Source organism: Saimiri boliviensis, chromosome 7 (assembly GCF_048565385.1).
Source record: "Saimiri boliviensis isolate mSaiBol1 chromosome 7, mSaiBol1.pri, whole genome shotgun sequence".
Lineage (NCBI taxonomy): Eukaryota > Metazoa > Chordata > Mammalia > Primates > Cebidae > Saimiri > Saimiri boliviensis.
This window is the reverse complement of record NC_133455.1, coordinates 77,162,411-77,188,814: the sequence shown is the minus strand read 5'-3', so window position 1 is coordinate 77,188,814 and position 26,404 is coordinate 77,162,411. Positions and strand designations below refer to the sequence as shown.

The following is a 26,404-nucleotide window of genomic DNA, read 5'->3' as shown; positions in this document are numbered from 1 at the left end:
GGACAAGATCAAACATCCCTTGTTTGGGAGTGTTTAGTGCATGGTGTTAAACTCCCAGCAGTGTTTTGGGAGCTGGTTTAACTAGTGCATGGCCGATGCATATTGCCTACTATTCTAGCAGTTTTCTGCCTAGGAATGACTCAGTGTTCCTTGCCATTGCCTCTCAGCAAACAACATATACTTCATCACACCTTAAAACCTTCTCCAAACACCAAACCTGCCCAGAATCACTTGCTCAGAGTTCCATATATGCCCAAACATGACCTCTCTGGTGACAATTTAGTTTGCTTCCTTTGGTGCCTGAAAAACTTAGCATCGGATGACTGACATCTAACTAATACCTCCAGACCTTCATGAGAATCAGTGGGACATCCAGCGGCGTTGGGTCCTGGTAAAAGCAGCTGTAGGAGATGCCTACGACCCATACACTGAGGACCTGGCCCTCTGCCTGGCGGCAGGGATCCCTTGCTTTCCTACAGTGCCAGGCTGTGATTTGCTCTTCCCACTCTTCTCCCTGCCAGAAAAGAGAGAAGATCCATTCCACCACGCTGCTCAAAAGTAGGTGGACAGCTTCATGTGGGGAAGTTCTCACGCAAGCCTGCTTGCGGCGTGTGGCCTCTAAGTAGATAACTTAATACGTGAGCGTTGCATCTCTTGGATTGCTAGATATGAATTCTGAATGTGACAATGAGACTGTTGTTTCAAAGCAATTCCCTAAGTGGCTGTTTGCTCAAGACTTTTGTAGTGTGAACAGAGATTTGGGGGAGGAGGGGAAGCCATCTGCTCCAGAATAGTCTTCAAATGACACGATCAGATGACTGCAGAGCAAACTGGAGAGAGTCCAACAGTAAGTTCCTGTCTGCTGCATCCAGCCCCAACCAGCACTCAAGCCATTGTGTTTACATGGAGGCTCACATGCAGGTTTCAAAGGCAAGGCCGTGATAACCAGGAATTTAAGTGAGATGAGCGTGGAAAGGCCACATCAAGAGAGCTCTCACCCTGGTATCTCACCAATATACCATTTGGAAAACTGAAAAGCGGGTCTTTGGAGAGCAGCTCAGTCTTTTTTCCTGAAGCCTTCAGCTGTGCATTTGGTTACAATTTACGTATCACATCAAATGAAAAAGTTACATTCCTTTGTAAATTCATGATGTTTATGTGCTCATCTTCTATTAGTGTTTAGACTCTGAAATCTGTTTACTTAAAATATGAGGCAGTTTTCTTGTTTTAAAAATATGGCCTGTCTCAGTTTGCAAAACTTCCTTGATTCTTATTTTGTTCCTCTAAATGCGTGTATATATGTGTTTTTTCTCTTTTTCTTTTTGCTGTTAGGCATTCATGCAGCCTCACTTGCTGGGAAATGAGTTCACACATTTGGAGTTTCCAAGGAGAGTACAGAGAAAGGAGCTTGGAAAGAAGATGCTCTACAGGGACTTTAATATGACAGGCTGGTAAGAACATGCCTTCCCCCGCCTCGGCACCACACAGTGTGTGTGAAGGAAGCATCACCACCATTAAAAGCCGCTTACACAGTTTGGATCAGGAAGCATAGCCAGAGACCTGGATTTGTGGTGAAGGGCAAGGGGCTACACCTGCCTCTGCTGTTTCTGCTTAGGACCAGCTCTGCAATCTGGAGCCTTGGTTTGCCTCTCTGCTTCTCTGAGGCCCTCCTTGGGGATATTGGACCCCGTGAAACTGATCTGATTTCTCACTTCACGTGTAGAAAACATTTGAGGGCTTTTAAAACACATAAAGCTTCATGCGTTTAGGTCAGGCTTATTAAAGAGGTAGAATGGCCAAAGTTTTATTGAGCCAGACTGACTTGGGTTTGAATCCTGACTCTGTTTTTTGTAAATGAGCAAATTTAGTTAAAATTGCTTAACCTCTAGGGCAGGTGTCCCCAAACTACAGCCTGCGGGCCACATGCGGCCCCCGAGGCCATTTATCCGGCCCCTCACCGCACTTCAGGAAGGGGCACCTCTTTCCTTGGTGGTTAGTGAGAGGAGCACAGTATGTGGCAACCCTCCAACGGTCTGAGGGACAGTGAACTGGCCCCCTGTGTAAAAAGTTTGGGGACGCCTGCTCTAGAGCCCATTTTTTCCATGGATAAAGTAGGGGAAAAAAAAGATGATCCTTTGAAGTTTCATTATCAAGGGTAAAGGTAATGAGCTATTGTCATTAATATAACATTCAAATTGAAATAAGAACTCTTGGGGCTGGATATGGGGGGGGGGGGTGTCTTATTCTGAAAACACAACTCTGTGAGCAGCAAGAGCATTTCCAGAGTGGCTAACGTTGACTAAGACCTTATTTGTTTCTTTTATCTGAATAACAGACGATGATGAGTACTTACACACCGTAGGGTTGAGTGAGGATTAAATGAGAGAGCAGTGCCTGGCACTGTGTGGGTGAAGATTTCCTCCCCTTCCCTGGGTTCCTAACGAGCAAGCCACCTGCCAGTCTGGAGGACAGTATGAGAATGAGACAGTGGACTCTTTCTTCTCCAACAGAGTCAAAGAAGTAGATTTCGTTCTCTCTCCCCCATTGACCAAAATAGCAGTAGCAAGCAGTCACAGCACAAATTCCCGTGGTGAGGACTTGGACAGGGATCTACTCCCAGGGTACGTACTGTCTTCAAGGAACAAGTTGAGCTACCCAGGGAAGATAAGAGACCCGCCTAAAGGACTTTTGGTTGTCCTTTGCCAACCAAAAGAAGTCCCTCACCCATATCCACTCCTCTTCCTACCACAAGGTTAGCAGACTGTGACCTGAGAGTCAAATTCTGCCTCCCCCACCTACTTCTATAAATAACTTTAAAATATATAGCTATACCCATTTGTTTGTTTAATCTGTGACTGCCTTTACACTGCAACAGGGCAGTTAAGTAGTTGCATCAGAAACTGGTTCTCAAACTTAAGATATTTACCCCTGTTCTAAAATATGAATGAATTTATTAGAAAGGGATCACCTTTGCAGCTCTGAGTTCCAGAGTTTCGATGCCCCATAATCAACATTCCAACCCTGACTGGGATTTCTTGTAAATCCATTTTTATTTAGTTAGCAAAATCAGCACTGGTATAGGAGAAGTTTAAGGTGAGAGCTAGTATAATTCAGCAAAGCATCATGAGGTTTTGTCTGGGAACTGTAGGATTTGGAAAGATGGAAGGTTAGAAACCCACATGATTGTAAACACAGAAAAAGAGTAGATTTAAAAGATAGCAAGGAATATGACCAAATAGAAGAGCGGCTGTGGGAGACAGGCGGGGGTGGTACTGAAGAACATGATAGGGAAAATGGGATGCCAGATCAAGAAATTTAGATTTAGTGGGAGACTGTGGGGTGCTCTTGTATGTTCCTGAGAAGGAGAATTAAATGGAAGCAATGTTTTTGGAAGGCCATTCTAAGAGAAGTTGGAATGAGATTGACTAGGAGAGAAAGCAGATTCAGGTACCCAGAGAAAAAGTATCATAGAAACATTTATGTGAGGTCTCAAGGCCTAAATAGAGGGATAGAAGCAGAAAACACAGAAAGAACAGAAACAAGAAACTAAATGATTTAGGCCAAGGTATAAATTGAGGCCAAGAGGTTAAGTCATTGATGACACCAGTTGCCTATTTAAATGAGTCTCTTCAGCAAGTCTGCAGGCTCCTTGAGGGAGATGCCAGTGCCTAGTCCTGTGCCTGACACATAGTAGACAGGCAGCGAGTATGTATAGGCTGAAAGGAAGAAAAGCACAATTGACAGAAGTGGGAAGCACAATGTTGCGGACAGTCGATGTGTACATTTAAAACAGGTTGAGCTTGAGGCAAGACTGTACTGTGTGTTCTTTCTCTGCCAGAAAGGCAAATTAGATCTAAAGTAGTCAAAACAAACTAAGTATCTGCCTAGGATTTTGTAATAAGGAAAAGTATCATTGTTGCAGATGCTTGGTATTGACTGAAAGGGGGAGAAGAACAGCTCCTTGTTACTAACTTTGCAAAGCACTCCTAATGAGATAACAGGCATAGTCACTTTAATGGGCAAGATGCTTTCAAAAGCTGTAAAGCTTCCACTCAAACCTCTCTTTGTAAGTAGGATGTGTGATGGGGTTAGTTTTTTTATGTTTCTTTCTCCAAACTCTGGAAGCTCTGCTTTTTTTTTTTTTTTTTTTTTTGAGTGGCTTGTGCATTTTAACATTTAACAAATGGCTAAAGATTGTCCTGCTTTAAAGATTTTTTTTTGAAAAAATGGGCCGGGCGCGGTGGCTCACGCCTGTAATCCCAGCACTTTGGGAGGCCGAGGCAGGTGGATCACGAGGTCAAGAGATCGAGACCATCCTGGTCAACATGGTGAAACCCCGTCTCTACTAAAAATACAAAAAATTAGCTGGGCATGGTTGTGCGTGCCTGTAATCCCAGCTACTCAGGAGGCTGAGGCAGGAGAATTGCCTGAACCTGGGAGGCGGAGGTTGCGGTGAGCCGAGATCGCGCCATTGCACTCCAGCCTGGGTAACAAGAGCGAAACTCCGTCTCAAAAAAAAAAAAAAAAGAAAAGAAAAAATGTAGATAAGTTTAGGGACTAGATTACATCCAACTTTATATGCACACAATTACTCTTTTTTGCTCTTGCCTGCACGCTTGCTCTCATTCTCTCTTTCTTTTTCTCATTTTCCTTCTCTTTCTCTGTCTCTCTGCATTAGCATCGTCCTAAGGAGATAAACAGTCCACAAATGGGCTATTTTTAATTGCATGGAACTTCACAGAAGGTACTGAATAATGAAGGAGCCACACAGAGAATGGCTTTAGTCAGACGTGATTTGCTGATTTGGTTTCAGCCTAATTCCGCACATGGCTGTTGGCCCACAAACTTGGCCACAAGAAGATTTACGTGCATCTTTGCACATTTCCTACCTGTTCCGACTTTTGATTTGAAAATAGGACTTAAAGTGAAGAAAATCCCTTTACATCTTTCTTAGAGGAACCTAAGAAATTTAAAACCACTTTAGGCAAAGCACAGTGGCTCATATCTATAATCCCAGCACTTGGGGAGGCATAGGTGGTAGGACCAGTTGAGTCCAGGAATTCAAGGGTGCAGTAAGCCAGAATCACACCACTGTACTCCAGCCTGGACAACAGAGCAAGACGCCATCTCTAAATAAATAAATGAACCAATGAATCAATCACCTATTCAATTTAGACTACTGCCTATGTAAAGCACCCCCCAACACACACACACAACCTTAGTGAATTTCTTTTTAAAGTGTTTTTACCCTCTAACAGAAAGCCTCAGATGTAGCAGTTATTTTTTAGGACTTAAAGATGGGAGGCTGGGCACAGTGGTTGATGCCTTATAATCCTGGCACCTTGAGAGGCGGAGGTGGGAGGATCACTTGAGCCCAGGAGTTCAAGACCAGCCTGGGCCAACATAAAAAGACTCCCATCTCTATAAAAAAATTTTTTTTAATTAGCCAGTCATGTGGCACATGCCTGTGGTCTCAGCTCCTCGGGAGGCTGAGGTGGAAGGATTGCCTGGGCTTGGGAGATTGAGACTGCAGTGAGCCATGATTGTGCCATTGTGCTCTAGCCTGGAAGACAGAGCAAGACCCTGTCTCCCAGTAGAGATGGGAACACAATTTGCAGCCTTTCTTATTTGTCTGTGGAAAGAGAAGAGTTGGAAAATTAATTCTGTAGAAAGAGAGGTAAAGATCTGTAACCTTTTCCTTTTCCCAGAAAAGCCTAAAATTGCTACCAAGTTGTTGGGATCGGTTGAAGGATGGTCCAGTAAGCATTTGGAATGTGTCAGCTCAAGGATGCAAGCAGGTCCATACCTCGTCCCTCCCTTATGTTTCTTGGGTGCAGAAGTAGCCTTGGGCTGTGAACCCATTTTTCTGAAACCTTCTAACAAATAAAAGGTCCACCTACTGCAAAGTTGTTTCATCCTTGTAGTCAATGCCTAGTCGTGGGAATTTTTTTCTTCTTCATCTCCCACTAATCATGATGGTAATTAGCTGACAGTTATTGGAAGAGCTAAGGGCCAGACACTATGAGGAGAGCTTTGCCTAATTGCTCTTACCTTTTTTTTTTTTTTTTTTTTTTTTTGAGACAGTCTTCCTCTGTCACCCAGGCTGGAGTGCAGTGGCGTGATTTCGGATCACTGCGGCCTCCACCTCCCGGGTTCAAGTGATTCTTCTGCCTCAGCCTCCTGAGTAGCTGGAACCACAGGCGCGTGCCACACCCAGCTAATTTTTGTATTTTTAGTAGAGACAGGGTTTCCCCATGTTGGCCAGGATGGTCTCGATCTCTTGACCTCATGATCTGCCCGGCTTGGCATCCCAAAGTTCTGGGATTACAGGTGTGAGCCACTGCACCCAGCCTCATACCCAACTCTTAAAACAGTCCCATGAACTAGGTACATTTCACAAATGAGGAAACTGAGGCACAGAGCTAAGTTGCTGAAGGTTACATAACTAGTAAGAGGAGAAAGTGGGATGTGAATCCAGGCAGCATAACTTTAGAGTGTGCAGTGCTTACTAAAGTGCTGAACCGCCAAATGTGGAATGATTCCCCTTTACTCCCATGTTGCAGGTGAGCACATTGAGGCCTAGAGGTATTAAGCAGTTTGCTCAGCTTCTACCAATGCAAAAGTGGCAGAATAAGGACTAGAATCCAGGTTTCTGACTCTTTGTTGGAGGTTTTTTTTGTTTTTTTTTTTTTTTTTTTTTTGAGACGGAGTCTTACTCTGTTGCCAGGCTGGAGTGCAATGGAACAATCTCGGCTAACTGCAACCTCTGTCTCCTGGGTTCAGGTGATTTTCCTGCCTCAGCCTCCCGAATAGCTGGTACTACAGGCACGTACCACCACGTGCAGCTAACTTTTGTATTTTTAGTAGAGATGGGGTTTCACCATTTTGGCCAGGATGGTCTCAATCTCTCTACCTCATGATCCGCCCACCTTGGCCTCCCAAAGTGCTGGGATTACAGACGTCTGCCACTGTGCCCGGCGGGGGTTCTTTCTAATACAGTGTGCCAGTCAACTTTTTTTTAGGGTAGAATTAGATATGATCATTCGGTTTTGAGCTTCGGTGTACATTTAAGCAGGGGCCCTCTATCCACCAGGATTGGTGTCTGGACGATGTTATAGGGTCAAGAGGATGGAATGAAGCATTTTAGGAGCTGCTGAGGCCATCACTTTTCTAGACCCCAGTCTGACCCTGTAGACCACTGGTCAAATTAAACTGATGCTTCATACTTCCCACTAAGAAGAGCCTTTGTCATTTGGGGGTGGGGACTGTAGGGAAAATCCCAAAAGAACCAGTTCTTAGAGAAATTGCCTGCTCTCACTGGAGGAGCATCACGCCAGCATTTGGTGATGTGTCTGCAGCAGGAGGAAGTGTGGGAGAGGATGTCAACTCTGAGAAGCCTTGTCTCGTAATTAAGGATGAGTCTGTTGCCTCTTTATGAGGATCCTTTCTTTCCCACCCTCACGCTTTCATGGAGACCGTGGAGCAGCTTGGCAGGCCCAAATTGTTTTGAGGATAAAACGTTTTTGTCACCAGGACCTTCATAATGCAGTTGGCCTCTTCCCTGGCTCCCCCACCTCCCCTTCCCCGTCTCCTCAGATAATTCGCACAGTGGCTGGATTTACAAAGCCGCTCTCTTCGCAGTGCCCCCAGCGCTGAGTCAGTCCCTGATGGAGTCTTCCTTTGCTCTCCCTATCACCCTCTTGGCTCTCACCTCCTGCGCCTGTTGTCATTGGTCCTGGTGCCAGAATCCCCAAGCTGGGGCCTGTCCTCCTCATCCCTTTGTGCTGAGCTGCTGTTACAGGATGCACACTGTAGCTGGCATTGTGTTGCCTTGAGAGCTCTGTGTCCCGACCCGCAGCCCTCTGAGCGGTCTCAGGCCGTAATTTACTGGCAAGTGTCTATGTTACCGAGTTGAAACAGCAGTTTCTCACAGCTGGCTTTGTGGCACCAAGTCTCTGCTCCTGTGACCGCTGGCTGTTTTGCTTTCTCAAGTAGGATCAGCGTACTTCATGCTGTGTCCAGCCACATGGGGTGGCGAGCGAGCCAGGGACCCAGAAGGACATGTGTGTGGGATGGGGCTGAAACTTCACCCCTGGCGCCAGGCCAGATTCTCTGGCAGCTGTTCCTGAGCTGATGGGATTTGTAGAGAGAGCAAGGGCCAAAGAAGAAAAGTCCATCGTGTGAATGCTAGATTGCTTCCAGATGGTTCTGGTCATGAGCAAAGTATACCAGAATTCTTCCTTTAAAGAGCAGGCCTCCCCAAACTACGGCCCAAGGGCCGCATGCGGCCCCCTGAGGCCATTTATCTGGCCCCCCACCGCATTTCAGGAAGGGGCACCTCTTTCATTGGTGGTCAGTGAGAGGAGCACAGTATGTGGCGGCCCTCCAACGGTCTGAGGGACAGTGAACTGGCCCCCTGTGTAAAAAGTTTAGGGACACCTGTAGCAGAGCCTTTCTTTCTTTCTTTTCTTTTTTTCTTTTTTTTCCTTTTTTTTTTTTTTTTTTTTTTGAGATGGAGTCTTGCTCTGTCACCAGGCTGGAGTACAGTGATGCAGTCTCAGCTCACTGCAACCTCCAGCTCCCAGGTTCAAGCGATTCTCCTGCCTCAGCCTCCCAAGTAGCTGGGACTACAAGCATGTGCCTCCAAGCCCAGCTAATTTTTGTATTTTTAGTAGAGACGGGGTTTCACTGTGTTGGCCAGAATGATCTTCATCTCCTGACCTCATGATCTGCCTGCCCCGGCATCCCAAAGTGCTGGGATTACAGGCGTGAGCCACCGTGTCCCTCCTTAAGCAAAGCCTTTCTAACATTATGATGGTCTTATTTCAGGGGCAGGCTGGACCAGTACCTTAAGATCACATGCTTGACTTGGTAAAGAGAGTCCTGTTTTGGCCATAGGCTCCTTGTGTACTTGACTCTGCCAAGCTTCTGGGCCTTGGGCAAATTCTAGCCTGTGTCTCACTTATAAAATACTTCCTCTGGCCATTGCTGTCAACCTCTATGTGTGGTAGGGGGTGGACTCTGCTCTGCTTTTAGAGCTGCTGGAAAAGACAGATCCCATCAGAAAGATTCCAGAGATGGTAACCTTGTATTTTGTCCCTTAGAGCACCTAACTTTGTATGATTCTAACTTGATGATACATCAGGATAATTTTCCCCTCCTGTTTCTTTTAAAACTATGAGCAAATCAGGGAATTTTCCTCTGGGAACAGAGTGGAGTCAGCCCACTTTCTCCTTTCAGCGCTTACTACTTTTATTGAGGCAAAGAAAACCTTTTCCATTCTCTGTGCTCTGAAGCACAGAAGCCACTAGCCACACGTGGCCATTTAAATTAGTTAAAATTACATAAAATTAAACACCTATTTCCCACATTGCTCTAGCTGCATTTCAGTTGTTCAGCATTTAACCTTGAAGATATAGAACATTCCCATCATCACAGAAAGTTCTATGGAATGGTGCTAGATAATAGAAGAGCATGGGTATAGTTGGGGATGGGGTGGTGCAAGGAGCTCTCTGTAACTCAACATCCCAGCAGCAAAGAGTGCATCTTTTCGCTTGGCGTTTTTGTTTTCTTTGAGACAGGGTCTCAATCTTTCACCCAGGCTGGAAGGCAGTCACGTGACCATGGCTCACTGCAGCCTCCACCTCCCGGGCTCAGGTGATCTTCCACCTCAGCCTCTTGAGTAGCTGGCACCACAGATGTGTGACACCACACCCTGCTAATTTTTGTGATTTTATAGAGACAGAGTTTAGCTATGCTGCCCAGGCTGGTCTGGAACGCCTGGACTGAAGCAATCCTCCTGCCTGCCTCAGCCTCCCAAAGTGCTGGGATGACAAGCATGAGCCCCCAAACCTGGTAGCAAAGAGTTTTTTGAAGGATGGGTACTGATACCTGGGGACAGGGAATGGGGTGGCCACACTTGGCCTCTGCTGCCGGACTCTGAGTCAGCAGAAGGGTAGGCTTCACACCCCTTTTCTGATCCTCAGAGGTATCAGTCATTGTGCTTAGGAACAACTCACCTCATCGCCAGTGGTCACTTTTGGGCCACCAAGAGGCTGCATCTAGCTGGCCAGTCTAAAGGGAGACCCATTTCATCAGCCCTCATCAGTAGCGCACTTCCCCGCCCCAAGCAGCCCAGTAGCCTTCTTCCAGCTCTCCGCTGCCTCCTGGGTGAGGACCAGCTGTTGGCACTCTGGCCCTCTTGCGTTTTCTTTGATTTCTTGGGAAGTATTTCAGGCCCTGAGACTATGATTTAAAAGCAGCTTGGTTTCCAACCCTTTCCATCGTGTTTGGGGTGACCTTTGTTCTCCGTCTACAGCCTAGAGCTTGGCTGGGGGAAGAGAGGCACAGCCCCACAGCTTCCAGCTTTTACTAACGATCCAAACACTTTCTGGAGAGAGAAACTCACTGGAGATAGCTCCACGCATGGTCTGGAGCTGCCAGGTTGGGTTTTACAAACGTAGATACAGCTTCTATCTTATTCTTTATTGCTCTCTTCAGTGCCCTCTGACAGTGCATTCAAGCAGGCTGACAAGGAAGTGGATGAGCAGATCGAGAAACACCACAGAATGCTTTATGAAGCCATCTCCAGAGCTGCACCCGCATTTAATACAGACTGATTTATTGAATCAAGCCCAGAAGCCCTGTTACAGAAACCCCAGGCTTTATCCTCCTGAGGACCACCTAATAAAACAGCCCCAACGGACACTCCTCATTAGCTTTTCCGCGGATCCCCAGGCAGTTTTTAAAGGGACAGTGTCCCCTCTTTTGGGCCTGAATTTACATATTAGCCATGCCTGTGGGTCTAATTAGCTCAGCATTATTAGTCTTCCTTGGAAAGCCTGCATTTTCTAACAGCTTGACTCTTGAGTTTTGCAGAGTAATTGAAAAATTCAGACTCTGTACTTTTCCTTCTTTCTGCTTTTAATCACTCTTAACCCAATCCTTGGAAATTTACCTGCAGATGTCTCTGGCATTTTGGGGCCACAGAAGGATTTCTCAGTCCCACCCCAGTGTAAATCCTGATGTTGCTGTCATGCCACAGACCTCACTGGGGAGGCTTTTTAGACTCACCAGAGAAATATCACATTTTAATTTTATAATGACTTCACAAGAAAGCAGGCCTTTCCCCAGTGAAACCTGGTATTCATTTCCTCCCAGCAACTTGTATTTTCATAATTTAATGATTACCAGCCACCTTGGCAGCAGTCTGATTGCCGAAAGCTCTCTGAAAATCTGACGTTGTAGAGAAAAGGGCAGGGTGGGGATCATTTCAGAGAATTTTAACCCCAAACCTCAATAGATGATCCAGGATGGGGATTGGCTGGGGCAGGGATCAGGCAACTGAAAAGTCCCCGTGTTCCAAATTCCAGTGGGGCTAGAGCTGAAGTCAGAATGGGTCAGCCCCACTTGGGGAGGGGCCTCTCCCGGGGCTTCCAGAGCTGAGATGATGAATGGTTATTTGCTATGTGCATGTTCTGCATCTTTTCAAGATTTGCAGCTCTAGCTGCAGGAGCAGCAGGGAAGAAAGCCGGCCCTGCTGTGTGCAGCACATCTCCTGACAGTGATGAATGACTCCCTGCTCCCTGCCCTCCTCCTGCACAGGAGGCCAGTGGAGGCTACAGGGTCTTTACGAATGGTTGCAAGCCAAGACAGACAGGCTTTGTCAGATCACAGGGAGGAGAAAGAAAAGAGATGCCCCACCAGCTCGCTCCTTATTGATCAGCCACTCACCCTGCACAGGCATGCACGCATGATTGCACTCACACACAGACGTCTCTCTGCTTCAGTAAGTAAAAGTTTATTGTCCTAAAGTGGCCGAACTATTTCCAAGCCTTTCTTCCCCCATCAGACCCTTTGAACACTCACAGCATTTATCGCTATTCATCCACATACCCTTAAGGAGAGTGTGTCTGTCGTCCTTCCCCTGTGACTGGTGTTTCGGGGTGTACAGTATGTGTGTGACGAGAACGTAGCTGCAAGTCATCTGGGAAAATTTGGGGATTCCATGTGCTTATAAAAATCTCTCTTACAATACTGTCCTTTTGGCCAGGCCCTGTGGCTCACACTGGTAATCCCAGCACTTTGGGAGGGTGAGGCAGGCGGATCACAAGGTTAGAAGTTCAAGACCAGCCTGACCAACATGGTGGCTAGTGCCTTTAATCCCATTTACTTGGGAGGCTGAGGCAGGAGAACTGCTTGAACCTGGGAGGTGGAGGTTGCAGTAAGCCAAGATTGCACTACTACACTCCAGCCTGGGCAACAGAGTGAGACCCTGTCTCAAAGAAAAAAAAATGTGTCCTTTTAACCCAGAAGGCCCTGTAGGCACTTTTCATATATTCAACAGACTTGTATTGTAAACCTACTACACAGTAGATGTTGAGTAGTAGTTAAGAGCAAGGATGCTGGCGCCAGAGTGCCCAGCTGGGCCAGTCCCCGTCTGTGTTGCTCGGACAGATCATTTTGTGACTCTTAGCCTTGGTTTCCCCATTTGTAAAATGAAGCTAATAATGGTACTTGAGGCTGGGTGCAGGGGCTGACGCCTGTAATCCCAACACTTTGGGAAGCTGAAGTGGGTAGATCCCTTGAGGCCATGAGTTCAAGATCAGCCTAGACAACATGGTGAGACCTTGTCTCTACAAAAAATACAAAAATTTTCTGAGCATGGTGGCATATGTCTGTAGTCCCAGCTACCTGGAAGGCTGAGGTGGGCAGATCACCTGAGCCCAGGAAGTCAAGGCTGCCATGAGCTGTCATCACACCACTGCACTCCAGCCTAGGCAAAAGAATAAGACCAAAAAAAAAAAAAAAAAAAAAACCAGTACTTGATAATAGTTAGGATATCGTGGGTTAGTATAGTTGAGGGCATTGAACAAAGCCTAGCATGTAATAGTGCATGATGAGTTTCTAATACTGTCATCAGTAGCCATTATGCAGATTGAAAGGGGTCAGCAAGACCTGGTGCTGGCCTCGGGAGGTTTATAATCTATTCTTTGCTGAAATGCTGCTTCTGCAAGGTAATGAGAAGCTAGAAACCAAAAAGACAAAGGCAGTCTCAAGAAGAAGCTGAAGTCAGATCAAGTCTGCTGCCTAGCAGGTCTGTCCTGCAGCATGGCAGATGAAGATGGCTTTGGCACAGAGAAGGCAGAGCTCTTGTCTGTCAGAAGAGGCCCCATCAGTATAGCCAAGAAGCCCCTTGCCAGCCCCTCTGACCCAGGCATTATTTGACAGAGTGTTTTTTGGTTTGGAGACTTGTTTATATTTTCTTCTGGCGCCTAGATGCTGGACTTTTTTAAGAGTCTCACTCTGTCTCTTAAAAAAAAAAAAAAAAGTCCAGTATCTATGCTAACCCACGATATACTATATATATACCTACAACTATACTAACCTACGATGTCCTAACTATTATCACTGCCACCTCCACCTCCCAGGTTCAAGAGATTTTGATGTCTCAGCCTCCTGAGCAGCTGGGATTATAGGCATTCACCTACATGCCCAGATAATTTTTGTATTTTTTAGAGACAGGGTTTCACCATGTTGGCCAGGCTGATCTGGAACTCCTGAGCTCAAATGATCCGCCCACCTCGGCCTACCAAAGTGGTGGGATTATAGGTGTGAGCCACTGCGCTCAGCTGATGCTGGACCTTTGAATTTACTCCTGTAGCCTTCCAAACCATACCCAAGAAGCTGGGAGGGCCAAGCCCGTCTGTGGTTAAAGCATGTCCTTGCATAGGAAGGATCTCATCAGACAGTACTATATTAGCTTTAAAGAGATTGCCATGTGGGCCAAGGCTGGCTTTCTGGAAATGTATTGAACAATATCATTTTACCTTTAAACCTATTCTTAAAATTTCAGCAGTAGGGGAAGTGGATCTGTTGGAATATATGCATAAATAACTACAGCAAGACAAAAGATGAGTTATACAAAAGGGTTTAAAGAAAATGCCTGTAGCTGTGGTGGAGGGAGTAGTTGTTTTGAGAGGGGAGATTGGGATTGGGGAGGACTTCTGGAGAAGACTGTTTGAACCAAGATTTGAATTATGAGAGGGGTTTCAAGAAGGTTGGGGTCGGGGGACATACTGAGCAAAGGGCATTGTGCCAGCAGAATCACAGAAGAGTGAAAATGTGATGTGTGTTTTGGGAATGTGGAAGTCAGAGATAATATTCAAAATATTTGGACAATCAACATGGAAGAGTAGGCGGCAGCAGGGTCCTGTAGCCACCCCTGCTGTGCCAGGCATTAACCCTTTATTTACTGTTACATCTTGGAGATTTTAGGGGAGTCCAGAGCAGCAGATGGGGGCATTCATGGAGATTGAGACAGCTGTTATTTGCTGACTAGCACCGAGTATTTCAGTGTTTTAGCCCTTCGTGTACAGTTGGTGTATATCAGGTAGATAACAGTCCTGGGAGGCTCAGGTAAGTGACATGTAGGAGGGAGCGAGAGGGTGCAGAACAGTGGCAGGCAGTGAAGCTAACCGTTAAACTAGGTAAAAGTACATTGCAGTCCGCTCACAGAGAACTTTGAATGCCAGGCTAAGGATGGCAATAATAAACATAAATTTTATTTTCCTACCCTTAAGAGCTCCACACCTTAAGGGTAGAATATGAAGTATGAAAATGACACACAGGGCAGAAATATGCAGCTGACAATATCTATATTCAGGACATGTGAGGGACTACTAGGAGAAGAGGGAGGAGGGGCCATAAGCTGAAAAACTACCTACTGGGTGCTTTGCTGACACCTGGGTGATGGAACCACCTGTACCTCAAACCTTAGCATCACACAGCACACCAATGTAACAAACCTGCACATGTACCTCCTGAATCCAAAATAAATCATAAATGAATAAAAAGAAAATTTTTATAGTGACTTAGTAGATGATTTAAGAAAAAAAGAAAAGGATGTATGGGCCAATACTCAGCCTATTTTTAGGATCCCATTTTAAAGGAAATTCCAGAGAAGTAGGTACACTACCACTCCTGAAATTTTCCAGGTACAGACAAAGCCCATCAAGGAAACATTTACCTGTGTCCAGCCAACGCTCTTCTAGTTATAATTAGTTCCCTCTTATCAGAGCTTGATAATTATTTTTGCTTTTCCTGGCTCACCAGGTTTCCTAGTAGGAAATTGGCACAGCTGGTTTCCAGCTGATAATCCTATGAAGAGACTCACCCGTGGCGGCCCGGGGGCATCTTCATCCGAATCAGTTGGGGTGCTGGTTTAACACTCCTTGCTTCTGGGCTTATCTTTGTAATTCACACACAAGAGCTGCAGAGCCACCACTCCAAACCCTGAAAAATCTCATCCTACCACCACTGTCCCCTTACCTTCAGACTTAGAGAGGCTGAAGTTTTGTATCTGTCCCTTGCCGGAGAGCTGAATGTCGATTTCGCTGTAAGAACCAGAAAGACCGATAACAAAGCTGCCAGCGGTGTTGCAGGACCGGCGTGCTGTCCGTCAGTGGCCACGCTCCCTTGTTGTGATCAGATCATAAGGAAAGCTTCAGAAGCCTCACGAGGGGATGGAACACATTCACTTTGTGTTCCTCACCTGGTTGCTCTGGCAAAAGCAATCATATTCCGCCATGTTCTAGGTTCAGTTCTGCTGAGACGGAATCTGCCTTGTCAGTCCTCCAGGGCAGGTCAGATGCTATGTGTCACTCTCTGCACCTAAAGGACAAGGCACAGAGCTTCATCTCTGTGGGACAGGCAGTTTCAACTGGGTGTTGGGTTGGGCATTGAAGGTGCAAAGAGGAATAAAACAGTCCCAAGCCTCATGGTGCTTGTAGTCTAGTGTCGGGACAGGGCCATAAATGGATGATTACAGTTTCCTACAAAACTGATTGACAAAGATTTATCCACGGTGAAGCTTTGTCGTCTGGGGTAATTACTGAAAGCAATCCAGAGTCTACCTTACCTGCTGAATTAGAATCCCTGTGGATTCTGCATTTTTAAATAAACACCCCAGGCAATTGCTCTGTATTCTTAAACTTGGACCTGGGGTGGCCATAGACTTTCTTACAATGGTTATGAACGGCTTGCAGAAGTGATTGGTTAAAGAGCGCTGGGCAGCCTGAGCTGTAAGGTGTGTGACTCCTGGGCTGCTGGTGGTCTTTGCCCTGGTTATCCCCTTGCTATTGTTTGGAAATGTCTTTGTCCACCTGCAGTGAGCCAGTGACTGTTCATAAGGTAGGCTGGACTGGCAGTGGCTGATAAGAGATGGTAAAGCCTTCAGGTGCAATCAAGTAGGTGCAAAGCCTTCAAGTCAGGGTCAGGTTAGGCCTCCTCTTCTTCCTTTTTGTGCCCATAACCTGAATAATCCAGGCTCCACACATGGTATAAACACATGGGGTAGGTTAGAAGATCATGCTGTCCAAGGCATTTAACTTAACGATTTCTCTTTCCTGCTCATCCTCAGTAAGTGATATGCACCCCACCCCCAAGCTTGATCTTCTGGGTCACGTTGGATCACCCTGTGGAAAGCTGAGTACCTACATAGGAAAATTTGGAGTCTTTTAGTTTATTGCACTTGAACAGTTTGAATGCCAAAGCTCGGGTTAAATCTAATTCTGTGGTAACCTTGTACATCTCCCCTATTGTTAAGAGACACAGAGTTTTCCACCCTAGGAGTATTGTTGTGTTTTAACTTCTGTGTGATTTCCCATTATAAAAACCTAGAATGTGAGGATGGGCTTAAAAATTTTTTTTTACAATTTTAGGAAGAGAATTAGTCATTAAACATTCTTGTGCATATCATGCCATTTTGTGCTGTTTATACGGATTCCTAGCTCTTCACAGAGTGGCAGAGAAACGTGGTTAAGAGTGTAACACATGTGGGGCAGACCTGAAGTGAGCTTCACCTCTCTTATGCCTCCATTTTCGTTTTTTCTTTTTCTTTTTCTTTTTTTTTGAGATGGAGTCTCACTCTGTTGCCCAGGCTGGAGTGCAGTGACACAGTCTCAGCTCCTCAGCTCACTGCAACCTCCGCCTTCCAGGTTCAAGCAATTCTCCTGCCTCAGCCTCCTCAATAGCTGGGACTAGAAGCACGCACCACCACACTTGGCTAATTTTTTGTATTTTTTAGCAGAGACAGGGTTTCACCATATTGGCCAGGTTGGTCGCGAACTCCTGAACTCATGATCTGCCCGCCTCAGCCTCTCAAAGTGCTGGGATTACAGGCGTGAACCACCGCGCCCGGCCTCCATTTTCTTATTTGTGTGATGAGGATAATTTTCCTATCTACATGACAGTGTTATAGTGAGGATTATGCAAGTTTTAAAAAAATATAAATGCTTAGAACAGTGCCTGGAACAAGAGTGTATCATAAACATCGTGGTGTATGAAAATCTGTTAGGTGCTGGGGGTGAGGTGATAGCAGAAAATTGTACAATGCCTGGCCTTTGCTCTCCATCCTCTGAAACAACAGGGCCACCTCGGTGGGGGAGCCAAGAGTGTGGTATTCCTCCGATTGGTAAACATCGACAGCTGTTACTCAGGCCGGTACTGCTTCCCTTGGGGACCTGAATAATGTGGGGATTAGCAGAAGATTTCAGAAGAGTGTGGGAAGCCACAAGTTAAGCCTCTGTTTCACCTGAAGATTTTGGGAGTGAGGTAGAAGGACTTCATGTGTAGGCTTGTGCAAACCTCTCATGGTTTTTCAAGATAAAACAGAAGACTCAGGAAAGCAGCGATACTTGAGCTCTGTACTGTGTAACAGTTCAAAGGCACTTGGTGGAAAGCCTTGAAATGATGTAGCATAAAGTCCTTGCATGTGGCTTCTCTCAGGGACAACTGCAGGACTCTGCTCCATGAAACGAACATCCACCTGACTGGAGTGGGAGCAGCTTTGTGAGGGGAGGGCTGCAAGGGCCCACACAGAGAAGCTGCCTGTGCAGCAGAAGCCCTCTTTGTAGTTAATCATCTGTTTGCTGTTTTCACCCCACCATTTGTAGCTATGGGGTCAATTTTGTTCAGACCCTGATTTGTATATATTGACTTGATCTCATACAGTGTAAAGGGAATGTCAATGAAATTCATGTTTATTTTAGAATAAATGGTCCCTGAGAAAGCTGAAATCACTCCACATTTGTGTGCTCATGAAGTGAGGGTCTCTGATTCACATCCGTGGGGAGAGCTAAATGTTATTGATGAGAATATGAGGCTCTTCTGGCCAAGTGTGAATGCACACCAAGTGGATACTGAATCAGAAATAATTTTTCAAATCTGGAATTTCCTTAAGAGTCATTCAGAATGTTTTATCCTGAAATATTAGTTCTGTTTTATACATGCACATGATAACTTAAAAAAAAATGCTGATTGAATCCTTTTTCTCCAAGTGGGTCCTTTTCTGCTGCTGAACTCTGCCTATGAATCAAGAGATGACTTTCACTTTATTTACTTTATTCTTCTCCAAATCCCCAGCACCTGTGCCAGTGGCTGGCACCTACTAGGTGCTCAGTAAATATTTGCAAATGAATCGAATAGAACCCATCATTTTTTTTTTTTTTTTTTTTTAGACGGAGTTTCGCTCTTGTTACCCAGGCTGGAGTTCAATGGCGCGATCTCGGCTCACCGCAACCTCCGCCTCCTGGGTTCAGGCAATTCTCCTGCCTCAGCCTCCTGAGCAGCTGAGATTACAGGCACGCGCCACCATGTCCAGCTAATTTTTTGTATTTTTAGTAGAGACGGGGTTTCACCATGTTGACCAGGATGGTCTTGGATCTCTTGACCTCGCGATCCACCTGCCTCAGCCTCCCAAAGTGCTGGGATTACAGGCTTGAGCCACCGTGCCCGCCTAGAACCCATCATTTTTATCTGGTTAAAGCCTGAGCTCTTAATTTGGAAGCTACTAAGAGCAGGTTCTGTTCTTCTACCAAACTTTGAGCTGTGGGTGGAGACCCACTCACAGGATTTTGAAATCAGTTTAGTATACGGAGAGCAGCATTTTAAACAAATTGAGTAGCACAGGATAGAAAGAAAATATTGGTGTATAGTTAGGGTATACATAGTTAGGGTAAATCTTGTTTTTTGCAATGTGTTTGTGCATACACAGGTTAACAGGATTAATATATTTCTTACCACTGGTGAGACCTCTGCTGTAGTCCAGTAGACTCTCCCAAAGAGCACTGACCAGTAAAATGAAAGCAATCTCTGTTGCCTCTTGATATTCCCCACAGGCCTGGTGAGAAAAAGAAGCGTCTTTAGGCCAAAAGAGGAGAGTGATTACCACTCTCAGAACTTCAGGCAGGGTCTGGCTTAGGCGTGCTGATGGGGAGAAGTGAGGAGGCAGGTATTTTCCCAGGGACTGTGGGCTAACCCTACCAGTCAGGCGATTTCCTAAAGGGCGGTTGCATTGTCAGGGACTACAGCTTAGGCCCCATTATGGAAAGTTTTCCTGGAGAAGAAAAGGCCTGCAGCCTTTCATGTGGGTGAGGAGATGAACAGGTGGTTTCTCTCATCACAGGTAGCCAGGTATGCACAAGCTAGGCTGCTACCAGCCCTCTTCTTTTTATCACCAAATATTAATCACACTCACAATTCGAAGATGTTATTTGTGCCTGAATCTAACTTGCACTGTATTAGCAGAAGTCTGTCAAGTCATTCACGGCTTAAGGCATACAGGCTTCAGCAAATTTAAAGGACACTGCAAGGACTAAAGAAAGAAAACAAGGTAGCATTGGAGAGCCTCCATCCCACAGGGTAACTTTCCCAGGAATCTTACCGTTCAGACACCTACTGAACATAGCTCCCAACACATAAATTCAGGAACCCCCAATGAGTCAAAATATGACCCCCAAAACTAAATTTATTTATAACTAAAGCCTGCTGTACGATGATGAGTCTGGGGTGAGATGTTGGGTCTATCCCCAAACATTCTCTTTTTTTGAAACAGAGTCTCACTCTTGTCACCCAGGCTGGAGTGCAGTGACACAATCTTGGCTCACTGAAACCTCCGCCTCCCAGGTTCAAGTGATTCTCCTGCCTCAGCCTCCTGAGTAGCTGGGAGTACAGGCGCCCGCCCTCATGTCCAGCTAATTTTTGTGTTTTTAGTAGAGATGAGGTTTTGTCATGTTGGCCAGGCTGGTCTCGAACTCCCTCCCTCAGGTGATCCTCCCGCCTCAGCCTCCCAAAGTGCTGGGATTACAGGCATGAGCCACTGCACCCAGTCCATCCCCAAACATTCTAAACCCCAAAACTCCAAGCTGGATAGAGAGTATTTCTCGGCCTCTTCAGACTCACCGCAGGGAGTGATCCTTGCTCCACAACCCTGACTTGAGCCTGCCATTGTTAAGCCTGCTTCAGATTCACTCTCCCTCACGGCGCAGCTCCGTCTTTCTGGCAGACAGTTTCCATCCAAAGGCAAAGTGAATCTTAGAAACCAGGAAAAAAGGATTCTTAAAAGATGACATTTAAAAAATAATAGTAAGACCTAACCAAACATCAAACTCTTCTTGTGTAGCCTTAAAGGAAACACACATGCACACACACAGACACACACACACACATGCACGTGCACGCACATACACACTCTCTCTCTTTCATGTAGTGAGCGAGGAAGAGCTGGCTGCCTGCTGTAAGGCCGCTTGAAGGATCAGAAAGCAGCCTCCATTTACTGAGCACTGTGGTTAGGCTTACGGCCTGATTCCTTTGGAAATACAGATGGCTGGCAGAAAAAAGGAAGCATGAGGGGGTTTGCCAGTCCTGTATTGCTTTTTCCAGGAAGGTCTCAGGAGGGTGAGTGTAGGGAGAGGGGAGTCAAGGGAGAGCCTTTGTGGATTCCAGAATTGCTTAACTGGGGTCATGCCAAGCTCTTAAAAGCGACAAGTAGCATTTGGACTCCAGGCCTGGGTGATGTTTCATCCTAGACCTCCTGAGATTTAAGCTACTGCTGAGATTTTGTTATAAGAAGGCAAAAAGCGGGGAGACCCAAGATGTTACTGCGCTCCAGCCTCCACTCAAACCCATCCAGCCCTATGGAATGTGCCTCTGCCGGGCTAAGACTTGGTTTCTAACAAAAAGAAAACAAGGCTACCTGTAGCTTTTCCCTTCCTCCTGGAAGGGCACTGAGCTCCCAGCTAAGAAAAAAATAAAGCCTCCTTTTATGACTATTTCAGACTAACCCCCTATACCTTCTTTAGATTTTTAGCTCTGAGATATCCTTCTGAGTGTCTGAGTCCTCACTTTAGAGCAGAACAATGGACTCGTCTGGGTAAAGTTGCATGGGTACTCTCCTTCATGCTTACGGTAGAAAAAGTATGAATCACGTGGCTTGATTGCTCAGCAGGAAGTGGTTTTCCTATGGGGATGTGCTGTGTCTTCCTGCTGACGGTGGCCTGTTAGCTCCACATCTGCGTTGAAAAATGAGGCTCCAAAGACCTTAATAGCCACAACTGATGACTAAATAACACCTTATCCTTCACAAAACACGTTCCCAGACTTATTTGCACTTAATCCTTGCAACCATCCTATGAAGTATCCAGCTGAAGAGGCAGATTCAGTGAGGTCTGAGGGATTTTCCCAGATTCATACAGCCAGTTCACATGAGGATTGAGATGTGACTTCAGAACCTCTGACTCCAAGCCTGGTGTGCTTTAATACCACAGTGGGCTCTGCCAGGAGGGAAGAGAGGCTCCAGGAAGGAAGGTCCCCAGGGGAGGAGAGGCAGCCAAGGCGATGTCTAGAGGTTAGTGGAAGAATGTGACCTGCTGGTGTGTGTCAGTGGAGTTACACGAGTGGGTTGTTGAGATTATGCTGTCCCCAAAGGGAGGGTCCTGTTATGCCTCCAGAGGGGATCATGTTCCTCATAAATGACTTTGAAGTCTTGCTAAGGGAATTAAGACTTAGGGAAACAAGTGGTATTTCTCTCTTTCTCTCTCGCTCTCTTGCTCTCTGTATGTAGTTCAAGGTCATGACTTGGGAGAGAAGAAAGATCATGGGAAGCAATTTATGTAGATGATGCCAAAGTGTGAACTCTGGGTTTGTGGCCCATGGGTTAAGCAATCAGCGTAGGGGCTCTTCCTGGAAATGGAGGAATCCAGCAAAGACTAGGAGGAACTTTTAAGTGAGGAACTTGCCTTTAAACCAAGTTAGAAAATTGTCTTGGTAACACCATATACGCTGGTGAATAGCTGTGACAAAAACAAAACAAAACAAAACAAAAAAACTGCCATTCTCAGGTGGTACCAAGGAACTCACTAAGAAAGGAATAGACAAGAGAATCATAAATGTTATTTTTTTAAATAATTTTATAACTATTTGTATATATATTAATAATAGGGAACTTGAAATTTTAATATAAATAGGTAAGTATATGTCAGAGGTATCACCAATGGGAACCCAGCCATAAATTTTAGCCGTAAAAAAACTAAAGGCAGAGTGAATGGAGGATATCTTTAGAGGGAAACTGACATGCTAATGGAGACATGCCAGCCTTCCTTCCTTCATCCATTTAGCTAGTCTGCTTTATGTCTACCATGTGCCTACGCAATTATAGATACAAGGATAGAGAGGTACATAGGAAGAAAGCCCATGCCTTTATGGAGCTAATGGGCAGGATGTGGGGACAGAAGGTAAACAAGTAAACAAATTAATGAGAGCATTTCAGATTGTGTTTGAAGCACTGAAGCAGGTTGAGCAGGAGCAGGGAACGCCAGACTTCTTGATGAGTGGTCAGGGAAGGCCTTTCCGAGTGATGCCCAGGAGCCACCATGGCAGGATTGAAGGGAAGAATGGCCCAGGCAGAAGGAATGACCAGGCCCCATGGCGTGTCAAAAAAACAAGAAAGCCAGTGTCATGAGAGCGTAGCTGAGTGAGTGAAGATGTCGGAGTGCAAAGGCCAGATCATGGAGGGCCTCATCATTGGATTCTATTTTAAGATGAGGGGAATTCAATGGAGAACTTTAAGCTGGAGAGTGATGTTTGTGGATTAAAAAGAGAAATGTGAGGGCCAGGCATGGTGTCTTATGCCTGTAATCCCAGCACTTTGGGAGGCCAAGGCGACTGAATCATGAGGTCAGGAGTTCGAGACCAGCCTAGCCAACATGGTGAAACCCCGTCTTTTCTAAAAATACAAAAAATCAGCTGGGCGTGGTGGTGTGTGCCTGTAATCCCAGCTACTCGGGAGGCTGAGGCAGGAGAATCGCTTGAAACCGGAAGGCGGAGGTTACAGTGAGCCGAGATCACACCGCTGCACTCCAGCCTGCGTGAAAGAGTTAAACTCTGTCTCAAAAAAATAAAATAAAAAAGAGAAATGGGGGAGATTTGCAGCAGGCCTCTCAGCCATGAGGACAATGTGAGCAAAGCTTTGGTGGACTGAGGTATAAAATTGCCACAAAGTCAAAGTGTGTTTATGGTGGAGAAGTCCTGTAACTGCTGCTTACCAGGCTAAAAGGGCGTCGGTGTGGCTGCATGGGGGCCTCGAGTTCAGATGTTCACAGAGAATGTCTGAGCCTGTAAGGACAGCACCTAGCCCACATAGGAAGAGGTGGGAAAGCGTTACTGTGAGTGAGCATCAGCAAAACAGCATAGCCAGATGCAGGCAGCAGCCAAACAAGGAGGCTCTTTGCTTTTGTTTTGTAAATATATTATGGAACAAGAAAATACAAATAAACCCTCTGCATAGGGAAGGTACTATTAATTTGCTTGCTTAACCAAACATTTGTTGGATACCCATTATATGTTGAACACTCTTCTAGGTATAGGAGATGCCGTAAGTAGCAAAACAAAAGTCTATCCCCATAGAACTTAAAGGGCATGAGGAAGCAGTATAAAAAATAACCATAGTAAGGAAGTAAAATTTTTTAACTGTTAGGTGGCAGTGGATGCTATGGATAAAAATAAAGCAGGAAAGGGGACTAGGAAATTCAGGGGACAGGAGCAGTGTTAAAGAAGGCCATCTGGTTGGTTGGCTTTTATTTAGAGTGCAGCGGAAACCTTTGATGGGTTTGAGAAGAGTAATGACGTGACCTGACATTCTAAAATAATTACTCCATTTGCTCTGAGCACAGGGGTGAGGGACAAAACAGAAAATTTTGCAACACTCTCACTTCCATTCACCTGGTGACATCATCCCAGCACCATTGCCTCTTGCCTAGATCATTGCACAAAGGCCTGATGGATCAGTCCCAATAATGTAGGCAAGAAACTGTGGTGCTAGGGCTCTGACAGCAGGGAAGCCGTTGAAATCCGAGGATTCTGGATTTGTTTGAAAGGCAGAGATGACAGTGTTTGGCCTAATGTTAATAGACAAAGTAGTCAATCCCTGTTGCGTTACTGGAAAATCAAGAAGGTGACAAGTTCTAGCAAAGAAAAGTATCAAAAAGCTTTGCCACAGTGGAGACAGGATCAGGGACGTGGATAGCCAGAAGGTCATTAGAAGAGCAGGACCAAGGAGGGAAACTGGCCTGAGAGCCCCAACAAGGGAATGATAGAGAGAAGATGATTCAGAACTCGAATCTCAGAGGTGGGGGGTGTTCTTGCTGCAGGCCATGTGACCAGGATGATGATGGGGAACAGAGAGGAAGGTCAGCAGGAAGCAGGTAGGAGTTATAAAGCCAGGAATCCAAAAGCACCACCAAATTCTAAGAACATGCTGAGAACTTCATCCTGGGAAAGAGTAGAAAAGCAATCCGAGCCTAGACTAAAGTCATCAGGGCCGGTGAGAGAGTGTCATGAAAGGCTGGTGGGTAAGCCAGGGGGATAGGAGGCAGGAAGGGCTGACAGAAGGGCAGTGAGAGAGCCTCAGCCTAGAAGGGTGGGGTTGATGTGGGAACTATGAGCATCTCTCACATGCCTGAGGATAATTTGCTGGAGTTGGTATAATCAGGAGAACCAGCTTAGGTTCACCAAGAAGGCAGGCTCAATTAGTAGTCTTGTCCTTGTTGGGTAGGGTTTCTAGGCTGGGTGAATACTGTACACATAGATATATTCTGACTTTGTAAGAAGTCTGATAGTTTCTTCTCTTAGCCTTTTGGAGGAGGTGGAGAAACACTGAGTGGATAGTGGTTAGTCCAAGAGCAATTCCAGGAGAGCTGAAGTCCATGAGGACTGTGTTTGTCTGGACCAGTGTTGACAGCCTTTTTTAATCCTAAACACCTCCTCCTCAAATATTAATATCTCATTGTCCACGCTCTACTGTTGAGTCTGTCTTCTGTGCCCCTCCACCAGGCCAGAGACTGCCAAGCTTTTTATCATTTTTGTTGTTGGTATTAAAAAGGAAATTACATGGTGAAACTCCGTCTCTACTAAAAATACAAAAAATTAGCTGGGCATGGTGGTGTGTGCCTGTAATCCCAGCTACTCAGGAGGCTGAGGCAGGAGAATTGCTTGAACCCAGGAGGCAGAAGTTGTGGTGAGCTGAGATCGTGCCATTGCACTCCAGCCTGGGTAACAAGAGCGAAACTCCGTCTCAAAAAAAAAGGAAATTAATAGGCTCTTCATTTTCATGGCAAAGAATAATGCTGAATATGATTTTTATGAATTGCACAAACTTTCCCTTCACGTGCCTGAAATGTTGCCACACCCCATATCTGGTTAGCTTGGCCGGATAGAAGGTCTCTAATGATTCTACTTAGCAATGTTTTCAGTGATCTGGATGAAGATGGCAGGGCTGCTTATCAAATTTAATATGATATAGCATAAACAAAGCTGATACTTTGGATGGGAGGATCTGAATTCAGGAAGTTCTCAGTGGGTTGGCACAATGGACTGAAACTAACGAGATAACATTAATAAGGGCAATGGAGTCCTCCCTTCAGGGTAAAATACCTGTTGTGTATGTCATTATAAACTAGAGGAAACCATGAGCCAAAAAAAAACATTTTCAGGTCTTTTTTCTTGTGGACTGGGGTTTTTCATTTGTTTTAACTCAGAGTCTCCATATGTAACCCTAAAATACACATATATACATGCACATGATGGACATATGAGTTTCGTTAATTTTTAAAAATGCAAGGTCCTTGGCTGGGCGCGGTGGCTCAAGCCTGTAATCGCAGCACTTTGGGAGGCCGAGGCGGGTGGATCACGAGGTCGAGAGATCAAGACCATCCTGGTCAACATGGTGAAACCCCGTCTCTACTAAAAATACAAAAAATTAGCTGGGCATGGTGGCACATGCCTGTAATCCCAGCTACTCAAGAGTCTGAGGCAGGAGAATTGCCTGAACCCAGGAGGCAGAGGTTGCGGTGTGCCAAGGTCGCGCCATTGCACTCCAGCCTGGGTAACAAGAGCGAAACTCCGTCTCAAAAAAAAAAAAAAAATGCAAGGTCCAAATCAAAAGAAGTAAAAAAATTTTTTCTTATTTGGACTACGTCTTAAGTGTTCTCAGTTCTGGGTGCCATTTTTTGAGGACACTAGCAAACCAGAAAGACCCTAGAGGGCCATTGCCACAGTGGTCAGTGCTCAG

General features: G+C 45.7%; 1 protein-coding gene across 3 annotated transcripts in view; it reads left to right on the top strand.

Moving 5' to 3' along the window:
- PPM1H (protein phosphatase, Mg2+/Mn2+ dependent 1H) overlaps positions 1–26,404 on the top strand; it is a 307,365-nt gene that overhangs the window by 203,919 nt on the left and 77,042 nt on the right. For all 3 annotated transcript variants that reach the window (XM_074402830.1, XM_003926516.4, XM_074402831.1), the window contains exon 6: positions 1,333–1,451. In XM_074402830.1, the coding sequence (XP_074258931.1) occupies positions 1,333–1,451 (119 nt within the window). The remainder of the gene's footprint in view (positions 1–1,332; positions 1,452–26,404) is intronic.